The sequence below is a fragment of the Panthera tigris genome, chromosome B4 (genome assembly GCF_018350195.1).
Source record: "Panthera tigris isolate Pti1 chromosome B4, P.tigris_Pti1_mat1.1, whole genome shotgun sequence".
NCBI lineage: Eukaryota > Metazoa > Chordata > Mammalia > Carnivora > Felidae > Panthera > Panthera tigris.
The window spans coordinates 65752422-65764640 of NC_056666.1; the positions used below are offsets into that span (position 1 = coordinate 65752422).

The window sequence follows — 12219 nt, forward strand, 5'->3', positions numbered from 1 at the left end:
TTCGATGTCTAAACGGGTGGAAAAAAAAATTGACAGAAATTTATCAATAAAAATAAAAATAATGTACTGAATATTTAGATTAGATATTTGTAGCTATACTTCCACCTTGGTTTTCATATTGGTGTTTTCCTCTCAAATTGCTATAATTTGTTATTTTCATACCAACAGAAATTTTTAAGAAAGCTAGGAACATGAAACTTTACCCTTCATTTCTTATAATCAGAACCCATCAGGCATTCTATGAAGTAAGTACTCTGATCAATCCCCATAACTCACAGTTAAATGAAGTTTAAATCTTCATAAATATCTAATAATAAAATTCTTAGATATTCCGCATGCTAAGCAATTACCTTCCATTAGGTTAGGTAAATTAAACTGTATTTTTGACTGACATCAATTAGATCATAAATATTACATACATACAGACTAAAAGTTAAGTAAATGAGCTTCTTTTTAATGATTTTTGGAAAAAGGGAAAATTATCAATGAAAATATTACTCATGAAAGAAAGAGGAGAAAGTAGGTGAGCACCAGGGGAAAGAGACCAATGGAAAGATGACTAAAGTTAATTCCCATGAGGCATTTAGCTCTGGCTTGACACATAAGTAGTCAGAAGATGCTAGCTATTATTATATACAAATTACATTGTGTTGTAAGTTGATAGGTTAGAGTAAGTCTTCTGTAAGAATATAAACAGTAACTTCAGAGAACTGGAAAATAAGTATCATTAAGGCCATGAAAGAGCTGGAAAATCTAGTTGAATGCCATCATTTCACAGATAAACTATAGAACTAGAGACTCATGTGAACTGTAGGAAACTGAAACTTGGCTATATGAAATTATTTGTCTGCCATTATATGTCATGAGGAGTGTCATGATAAACCACCTCATGGTATCATTAATAAAAATCAGAATTTAAATTCTTTACTCAATTGCTTAACAAGTCCTTAAGAGCAAAGACACATAAAGACAGACTACGATAATTATTTTGTCTATTGATGTGTATTTCATCATCAAAAGAAACAGCATATTAACAATTCTATATTATACATATTACAAATAATGATAATAGGTAAGTGTGTAATTGCAATATATTTAAAAGATAATACATTTAATATATATACCTACATATGAAGATAACACATTATATGTAAATAACATTTTTATGTTCTGTTTATGTTCTGAATATATCCATATATAAAGTAATATAAGTCCAGTTAGATTGAAATTCAACCTTTATTTTCCCTGGCCCTATTTTTAAATCAAAAATGGATTCTTATAAAGGAAGAATTAGGGGCGCCTGGGTGGCTCAGTCAGTTAAGCGTCCGACTTCAGCTCAGGTCACGATCTCACAGTCCGTGAGTTCGAGCCCCGCGTTGGGCTCTGGGCTGATGGCTCAGAGCCTGGAGCCTGCTTCCGGTTCTGTGTCTCGCCCTCTCTCTGCCCCTCCCCCGTTCATGCTCTGTCTCTCTCTGTTTCAAAAATAAATAAACGTTAAAAAAATTAAAAAAAAAATAAATAAAGGAAGAATTAGAAGACAGGAAGATATGATTAGAACAAAGTGTACCTCATAGGTTGGGACTCCATTTATATACAGACATCTGGCAAAAAAACGTCACTAGTGTTTCTTCCAGAACACACTTCCTATACGTAGGAAGTGTGTAAGTCAAAAAAGAAAAAAAAAGAATCTTGGAGGTTGTAAGCAGCAGAAAAATGTGATAACATGATATAGTCAAGACCATCATTGCTCTAGATACTGTAGAAAACCTATTTGGCGTAATTAGTCCTAAGGATCCTCAAAAGGAGAATATGCACAACCAATAAAAGAGATTTATTGGTAACAGATTTTGAAAATGTCTTTTACTAGTAGACTCACATCAAACTATTACTAGATTGGCACTGCTGACAAAACATACAGGGTGTTTCTTTCATATAAATACACATTTCACATGGTCACAAAGTAAAAGAAAACAAAACAAAAACCAAAAGGAAATTTTCACACTTAAAGCTTCTGATCATTATTTCAACACACTAATTATAGCCAGACATAGCAAGCACTTTTTAAAAAATCTTATAAAGAGAATGTTAAGAAATGTCCATTGTTTTACCATCTTTTTTTTTATCAACTATTATTTATAGCTCCTAAGGTGTTTACTTAGACAGGAATCTATTTTTTTAATAACATTTATTTATTATTGAGAGAGAGAGAGAGAGACAGAGCATGAGCATGGGAGGGGCAGAGAGAAGGAGAGACACAGAATCCAAAACAGGCTCCAGGCTCCAAGCTGTCAGCACACAGCCCGCCGCGGGGCTTGAACTCACAAACTGTGAGATTATGACCTGAACTGAAGTCAGACACTCAACCGACTGAGCCGCCCAGGCACCCCAGGAATCTATTTTTTTAATGTTTATTTTATTTTTGAGAGAGAGAGAGAAGGAGACACAAAATCCAAAGCAGGCTCCAGGCTCTGAGTTATCAGCACAGAGCCTGACGCAGGTTTTGAATCCACGAACTATTAGCTCATGACCTGAGCCGAAGTTGGATGCTCAACCAAATGAGCCACCCAGGTGCCCCAGGAATCTATTTTTAATGTTTTACTTAAGCGGGGGGGAGGGCCAGAGAAAGAGGGGGACAGGGAATCTGAAGCAGGTTCCAGGCTCTGTGCTGACAGCAGCGAGCCTGATGTGGGGCTCACATTCATGAACCATGAGATCATGATCTGAGCCAAAGTCAGACGCTCAACTGAGCCACTCAGGCGGCCCTACAAGAATCTATTTTTTATGACCAATTCAACTGTCCATTTTCCATCTTCTAAAGATAAAAATATGCATAGACATTGGAATACTAAGGAGAGTTGGCAATGAGGGAGAAAGGGGCCAGGGAGAGGTTGACAGCTCTGACTCCATCTTGCAACTTCCGCCTATTGTAGAGTTCTTGGAAGAGCAGCTATTTCCTGTATGCATGATACACTTCTTGAGGTTCAGATATCTAGAAAGTTTCCTGACCTGTCCCACAATATTGAACAAAAGAGGTCAACTAATCACTGAGCAATCTGAAATTTCTCCATCACTGCAGTTTTAAGCTCTAAAAACACCACCTTCCCTTGATCTCTTCAGATAGGCACACCAACTGTGTTGGGTTGTCCTTTTGCAAACCTAAATAAAGATTTGTCTCCTTTCTCCTTGCTCATAGGTTCGTTCCTGAAGTTCTTTAACAATGGGCGATGAGGATGGGATGTGAAGCAACCTCCTAGGTACCTCCTATGAACCTCTGGACCTGCCGAAGTATACATGGAAGCCCCTTGTTGCTTCTCTTCCTGTGGCTTCTATAATCCCAGGAGGTGATTAAGGTACAGTCTTCTCACATCTCCAACCTTGGAAGAGGTCAGGAGACTTTTCTTTCAGGAAATTTCCTCACTTCAGAACTGCTAACAATTCACGCAGGGATTATTCCAATATAAAATGGGTACCAATCTCTCAGAAAGAGCTCTTGCTGATCTGCTGTCATTTAGCTCCCCCGCTGGTTTCATGTATAAAAACCACAGCCCAGGGAGCTGTACATTTGTCTCAACCTGGGTTCAAATTACTGAAGATGGTTTAAAACCTCACTGGCCTCGTTGGGGCACCTTTGCTGTCCCTAAATTGGTATATGTAAGAGCAGAACTCTAGAGGCAAAACTATCCTACTTCACAACATCAATAGGAAGTCTATTTTAATTGGTACTCAGAAGCTTCTAAATGAACCAATGATTTCATCATAGCCTCTTTAAAGTCAAAGTCGAAGTTATTGGCCCTAGTTCTGATAATCGGGTACTTTCTTTCACCCCCCTGGTCCAAAACAGAACTTCTAAATCTTTCAAAATTTCCTACCCCCACCCCAAAATTCAGAACAGTTTACTTGACAGCTAACATTGACTATCAGTGCCTACAATCTAGGTTCTCCTGACCTTTACCAACTAGTATGCATGCTTTGTTGGACCTACACAGGCCCAAGAATGGATGGATAAATCTGGATGGGAAGATTCCCTATGGGATTTTAAACTTCCTTATAATGAAACCCTAGAAAAACCTTCTAAAAGTTAAAAAAAAAAGTTAAAAAAAAATAGCTGCAAATTTAATCAATGTGATTCCCTATATGTGGCCACTTCCAACAAATTAGAAGGCAATACAAAAAACGACTCAAAAAAAGGAAGAACCTGTTTCAGAGCTTTTTGATAATTCAAAACAAAATTTGTCTGATTCTGGAATCCCTAGATTGGATAAAAGAGCAACCGAGTTGTTTAATTCAATGTTTCCAGAGGGCCTCTTTGATTCAGTCTCAACTCTGGTCAAATAAAATGACGCCAACTCGCAGACCAAAACTCCTTTACCCTTGCAACCACTGCTAAAAGAGTGGCAAAAGCTGTCAAAGGAGAAAAAGAAAGGTGAGTGAATAGACTTTTGAGCTGTCAAAAACAAATGATGAAGTTTATGGCTTTACAAATAGCAAACCCCAAATCCATGCCACAAGTTAAAACATCCAGCTCAACTGATACAACCCTTTTTCTTTTGCAAAACACCTAGACATTTCAACAAGGAAAGCCTGAAATACAAAAGATTCCTCCAATAGAATCCACAAATCTCAAACACAATTCCCTTATCAGATTAGGGATGCTCTGAGGACAAAGGGGATTTTTCCCTTTCTCCTAGCAAACACCACAGGAGAAATTCCTATAATGATTCAAAATGAAGACCATTTCATTCTCATAGACTCTGGAATAATTTAGTCAGTCTTCAATCCCTTTCTATTTTCCAATCCCCTTCCTTGGAGTAGAAAAGTATTTACCATGATCGGGGTGACTAATCAGCCACAAAAAGGAAAAAGGAAATATTTTTAGATCTGCCGTCTCAATCTTCAGAATTCCTAATTCTATCTATCTGCCAAATACTATTCTTCCGTCAGTCCACTGCCCTCCCATTCCTAAAGGTACCTGATCAGTTATGGGCAACTTCCTCTACCAATATAGGACACATAATTTCAGCTTCCCCAATAACCATTCAAATTGATCCACCAAAGCCCTTATCTAATATTAAGCAGTACTTGTCAAGCCTTATGGCCATTAAAAGAATAACTCATATTATTCAAGACCTTTTCAACTAAGGATTGGTTGCCCAGTACGAAATCTTGCAATACTCCCATTTTTTCAGTTAAAAATCCCATAATAGAGGATGGCATTTTGTTCAGGACCTTAGGGCAGTTAACACTACAACCCATCACCCTACTGTTCCTGACCTCTCCACTCTCCTTTCTAATATACCCACTAAAACAACTACTTTTTCTGTTATTGACCTATGCAGTGCCCTTTTCAACATCCTCATGGACCCCCAAAGTCATTATCCTTTTGCTTTTACATGGAACAATCAACAATACACTTGCACAGCCCTACCCCAGGGACATATCAAAAAAGCCCTATTTCTCTCAAATCCTCCATGCTGACTTGAAAGATTTTGATTTCCCTGGGAAATCTGTACTATTACAATATATAAACAATTTTATGCCCCCCCCCCACCCTAAAGGCCTCTCTCATTGACATGAAGTATCTTCTCCAACAATTAGCCAACAAAGGACACAAAGTATCTACAGATAAATTACAATTCTGCTCTGTCTCTGTCAAATTCCTAGTCCACCTTTTAACACCGGTTGGGCTAAAAATAGAACCAGACAGAACTACCATCACGCGATTCCCTCAACCCCAGACTAAAAGACAATAATGAGGTTTCCTGGGTCTTACTGGATCCTATCACCTTTGGATTCCTAATATTCCCTCATATGCTCTCCTGACTGCAACCCTCTAGACCCTAACCCATGGCCTCAAGAGACCTGTGATGCCTTCATACCTTTAAAAAAAACAGCTCATCTCTTCCCCAACTCTAGGATACGCTAATTACCAACAGGCCCTTCCTTTTAGTCCATGAACTTTCTGGTAACACCTTGGGAATCCTGACCCAAAGGTATGGAGGCCAACAATGCCCCACAGACTTTACAGGGTATTGCAGACTTTAATCAGGCCCTTTGGCCAAAGGATTACCTCCCTGCCTCCATGCCCTAGCAGCCACCTTAATACTCCTTACTGCCACCAAACAAACAAACAAACAAACAAACAAACAAAAAATAACCGTACTAAATTCTCCCCTATAGATATTAGTCCCACATACAGTTAAAACTCTCTTAGGGGAGCCTGAGTGGCTCAGTCAGTGAAGTGTTCTACTCTTGATATCCACTAAGGTCATGATCTAGTGGTCATGAAATCAAGCCCTGTGTCAGGTCCATGCTGAGAGCACAGCCTGCTTAGCATTCTCTCTTTGCCTCTCCCTCTGCCCCTCCCACCCCTCCCTCAAAATAAATAATAAAAAAAATAAGCATTTGGAAAAAAAAAAAAAAAAACCTCTTAGATTCCCACCACACCAAACATCAATCCGCCAGTCCATCTATCCTTTCCAATCATTCCACACTCTTGTCCTCTTCTCAATCTGCTACCTGACTTCCCTTACCCCTCAAAGATTCAACTGAATTCATTTGCATCCTTGTAACTGACTCATTACTTACTACTCAATTAGACCTTCATAAATTTCCCCTACCAAATCCACACTTTACTTGGTTTATTGATGGATCTTACATTAAAAATGGTCAAGGAAAATACAGTGCAGGATACTCTGTAGTATCCACTGAAAAAAAGATCAAAGCAGGCTCCTTGCCCCAGGCTCATTAGGCCCAATAAGCTAAATTACATGCTCTAACAAGAGTATGCCAATTGGCAATAAATAAAGCTCTCACTGTCTATGGAGCAGATATGTTTTTGGGGTTGCCCATGATTTTGGTATGCTCCAGAAACAGTGAGAGTTTCTAACATCCTCTGGCCAATCCATAAAAACAAAACTTATATATGAAAACTGCCTTGACACCATTCTCTTTCCCTTTTAGGCTTAGCTATTATAAACATTCAAGCTCATTTCAACCTTGATATCCCTGAAGCCAAGGGCAATCATGCTAACCAGGCTGCCAAAAATGTGGTGCTTCAAACTTCTGATTTACAAACAACCATCTGTATGACCTTCATCCCCTTAACCCAAATTACTTAAACTCAACAAAACATGACTGAAGATGTAAAGGAGAAATGGATGAAACAAGGCTCCTATGAGAACTTCTCCAAGACAACCTTTGGGTGGGACCAAATAACAAACCTGAACTACAAAAAAGAGCCCAAAGAGCTCCTTTAAAAATTTATCCAAAATATGGCACATTAGGGCACAAGTAAAATTGTCCAGTGGGCACAACAGCAGTATTGGAAACCATCTCCAACTGTTGCCCAACAAATATTTCAAAAATTTTCCCCTTGCACAATCCTGCAGAACCATATCATGCTGCTTTAGGTCAATTCTCAGTGGGCCATTTGACATCTTGCAAATTGATTTCATCCAGCTTTTCCCATTTACTAAATATAAATATGTATTGGTAATGATCTGTAAGTTTTCTCACTGGATCAAGGCATTTCTTTGTAGGCAGGCAACAGCTAAAGCAGTGGCCAAAAACCTATTAGAAAAAAAATCATTCCCCATTGGGGTATTTCTTGACAGCTACATAGTGATCAAGTAGCCCATTTTACTGGTCAAATTGTCCAAGAGATCTGCAAAATCGGTGTTTTTTTTTTTTTTTTTTTTTTTAAGATCTGCAAAATCTAATCCATCTTTCAACATTTTCATTGCATCTACCATCCTCACCCCTCAGGATTAATTGAACAAACTAATGGCATAATCAAAACTCAATTTGCCAGGGACATCTGGGAGGCTCAGTTGGTTGAGTGTCCGACTTCACCTCAGGTCATGATCTCGTGGTTCCTGGGTTTGAGCCCTGCATCAGGCTCTGTGCTGACAGCTCACAGCTGCTTCAGGTTCTGTGTCTCCCTCTCTCTCTGCTCCAACCCCAGTTCTCTCTCTCTCTCTCTCTCTCTAAGAATAAATAAACATTTGAAAAAAAAAACAAAACAAAAAAAAACCCCGGTCCCAAACCCTGCCTCTTGTCCTTTTATCTAAAATCTAGCCATACTGGAAAAGCTCAATTGTCTCCATTCCAAATCATCACTAGGCATCCTATGAACCTAATCAAGGGTCACTTGCCCTCCACTTTGTTACAAGGAGAAATTCTCCAGTACTGTAAGGGACTTCTGCAGAATACATATGAAAAGGCCAAACTTGTTAAAGATTCATTTTACAGAATGTTCCTGGGAGATGAAGAAAATACTCATGACCTTAAGCCTGGAGATCCAGTATACTTGAAGAGACATCAACTTAAAGATTCTCTACCGCCAAAATAGGACCTTATTAGGTATTGCTAACCAACTCGTGTGCAACAAAGCTACCAGGGCCCAACTCATGGATTCACATTTCTCATTTAAAAAGGACTCCAGATCCTGAAAACAACTGGTGGGCCACTCCCCTTCCAGAAGATATCCCAAGACCCAGAACTGAAACAGACAATATCCAATGAAATAACTGAAACCCGAGATCCAGCACCAACCCAGAACTCTACTTTTACTTTAGTTCTTATTTTTTCCCCTTTTGTCTCATTTTCATCACTGTTCTATTGCCCCCTCCCAAGACTGGCTTGAAGTTTTATGACCCTTAGCTCTTCCTGTGGCTTGAGTTCTTAAATGGAGACTTCCTTAATGACCCTCAGGCTTTAATAAGACTTAGTCCTATAGTCCCTACCCTTTGTTCTCAACTCCTATACAAATTCAAGAAGAAAAACCAGTTAACAATATCCATATTACTATGTTCTATCAAAGAGAGAACCCCTGTGATTGGAATACTAGTATCATTGTTAAGCCTTCCCAAACATAGCCCATGTCCCAAACATACCCCCTAAAAATTGTTGGGTATGTTATTATAACCCACACAACACCCCAACCAAATACAAAAATACTCTCTATTAACTCCCCTTGGTTCAAGAAGATTGTCCCACAGATAATGATCATTAAGATCATGCACAACACCTCTAGTCAAATATAATTGTTCCCCCTCACTCTCTCAAAGGTACCCTAACCCCATTTGCTTTAACCTCCTTTCCTTGTTTTGACATTACTCCTGTACACAATTTCACTTCTTAAATAAGATATGTCCACCTGGGACCTAGTCTGGTTTCTACAGATGTAAATCTCACTTTTGCAGTCACTGATCACTATAATCTATCAAGCTACAACCATATTTTATCCATGTCCCCTAATGCTACTTCCCTCCACCAGGTCATCGCAGAACAAAAGACAAATGATGAAACTTACTATCAATACTTGGGTCCAGTGATTTCCCAGGGAATGACATATAGAAAGTCTCATCAGTGGAATATATGTAAGAGGTTTTGCTATAATCAAACTAATCCCAAATTCTATCCTTACTGTGATCTCCACAAACCTTATGTTGCAGGACCCCTATCTTCCTTCTGTGCCAATTTTTCCTTCCCCATTATCAAAAGCACCACTTTGAACAATAAAACATGAGCAACTGAATCTTGGTGTGGTTTTGAAAGGTGTATTTTTATCTGTGGCAGCCCTCTTAATTATCTGTCCTTATATGGGAAACCCTTATGGAAGAACTAACCAAGCCTTAGCCTTCAAAAGCATTAACAATACCTGGGTCACTGGACACTGTACTCTAGGATTCATATAACCCAATCTGTCTACCCTACCCACAACTCTACCCCTAATAGAACCCAAAGGACTTTAGGTATAATAGTTGTTGGATTTGGTCTGGCTATAGGCATGCTGGCCCCCTGGGGAGGATTTTCTTATCACAAACCCACCCAATGTAATCTCACAAATGTTCTATAGGAATTATCCCACGAAACTGGTTCAGCCCTACAAAATTTACAATGATCCTGGGACTCTCTTGCTTCAGTAGTCCTAGACAATCAAATAGCACTTGACTACTGGTTGGTAGAACAAGGGGGTGTCTGTGCTGTTGCTAATATCTCTTGTTACTCCTGGGTAAATACTTTGTTCAACATGGAATTAGAAATTTAAAAAAAAAAAAAAATTCACACAGGGCTCTTGGCTTCACAATATCAACAAACTCACCTCCAACATATTAAAAGCTACCTACCGTCATTCAATCTCTTTAGTTGGTTGCCTAACAAAATAGGAAATATCTTTAAACCTGGACTACAATACTGAATGAGACTATTAATGTTTGGATTAAATATCTGGTTGCTATATAAAATATGTTTTGTTTGTTTCCAGAAGTGCCTCTCTTTTCCTCTTCCACTCCCAAGCTAATTATGATGACTTAAGCTTCTGCGTATACTGCTCCAATGTATATCCCTATGCCCCCTATGAAGGACTGGATAGAACCAAGCAGACAAGCACTTGGGCAACAAGGAACTCTACCATAATGAGTTTCCCCCACCATAATTGACCATGGTGATGTTTCATACACCAGTGATCAAAAAGGGGAAATGAAGAGGAAAAGGGGTGAAGGAACAGTTGACAACTCTGAGTCCATCTTGCAACTGTCACCAGTTGGAGGTCACAGAACAGTCACTTACTAGAATCAGGATAATCATTTTGAGGTTTAGACACCTAGAAAACTTCCCCCCAACCCACAATACTGAGCAAAAGAGGCCAACCAATCACTGAGCAAATGATACCAACTGAAATTTCTCCCTCATTGTGGTTTGAAGCTTTAAAAACACCACCTCCTCTCATCCTTTTTGGACAAGCACACCAATTGAGTTTGGCTGTCCTTCTGGTTTGTAAAGCTAAATAAAGATCCATCTCCTTTCTCCTTATTCACAGGCTCACTCTTGAAGGTTTTCTTTAACAGCAAACATTTTTTTTTTTCTACTTTAGTACATTTTCCTTTAACTTTATGGAAACAACCACCATAGCTTCTGAGTCTGTGCAGCCAGGTGGCACATTGCAAGATGTCCATATATAGCATTGGTTTTCCACTTAAGCAAGTATAGTTTTTGGTTTTTGTTTGTTTCCTTAACTAAGAGCAAAAAGGTCAAGCTCTCTGTTTTTTGGTCAACTATCTTTGTTCCTTTGGCCTCCTCATCTGTTTCCTCCGCCTCATGGCATTCTATCCGTGAACTGGTGTTAGGAAAAAAAAGATTGCTAAATCATAATTAGGAAGAGGTTTATAAGTGTGTTGTCTCTGGCTGCTATTATTTGTCATGAAGTTACTAAACACATTCAAATTTACCTCTCACCATTTTTGTATGTTGTAAATGTAAGTAATAGCAAATAAATTATAATACGTGGACATTTTAGATGGTATGGTAATGAATGATTGTATTCTATCTCTGGGGATGCTTGTCCCTAAAAAAACAGGGACAACTAGGTTAAAAATAGGAACAAAATGGAAAAAATAACCCTCCCCATTCACTAGGGTATAAGAATCCATAATATATTACCAACACAGACCCTGTTTGGACTCTGAAACATTTCAAGAAAGGTTGCAAGAACATTTTTTTTTTTTTTTCTGAAATGTATTCTTGCCTGGAAGTGTAGGGAGCAACTAAGTAACTATTCACTGTTCATTTCTGCATTATGATTTTATGACATGATACATTCTTTAATATTCTGGAGCTCAAATATACACTTACAACAAGCCCTTAAGCTTTTCTTCTATCTCAAAAATAATAAAAAGTGCATATAAAAAGTCCCATATGTTAGGCAAGTGAAAATACTCTCTGAAAGTACATATAATAGCTTTATCTGCAACTACTATTAACACAATGAAATTTTTTTCTCTTGGTCAAAGGAAAGTTACAGTTTTCCCCCAAAGTAATAGCTCTTTGTGTTTATCTCCTGAAGTCTGTAACACAAGTGCAAAAAGGCTGCCATCAGACTATATTAAAGTTGATCATTTCAGTTGCCTGTTACCTAGTGGTAGAACTTGCTAGACACAATGAAAGAAATGTTTAAGCAATGAAACAATTTCAGAGAATGACTTACCCTCCTTTAATATAGTCAAGGAATGAAACTTCTGTTTCTACCAAAAAAGAGAGTAAGGTTACCTGAAAAAGAAAAGGGAAGAAACAAGGCAAAAATTACCTGCTGGTACTAACGGAAACCTAAATGGACTTTGTTCTAACTATTAGAGAGGAACTCATAGTTCATATTAGAGAGGAACATTACATTTGAAAATCAATAATGATATTATTCTTTATTAAAATCCATTAGGACTG

The 12219-nt window shown here is 38.3% G+C and overlaps 1 protein-coding gene across 1 annotated transcript in view; it reads right to left on the reverse strand.

The window, feature by feature from the left end:
* Positions 1-12219, reverse strand: part of CPNE8 (copine 8) — a 226106-nt gene that overhangs the window by 64286 nt on the left and 149601 nt on the right. The window contains exon 13 of the mRNA XM_007090800.3: positions 11987-12048. Within this exon, the coding sequence (XP_007090862.1) occupies positions 11987-12048 (62 nt within the window). The remainder of the gene's footprint in view (positions 1-11986; positions 12049-12219) is intronic.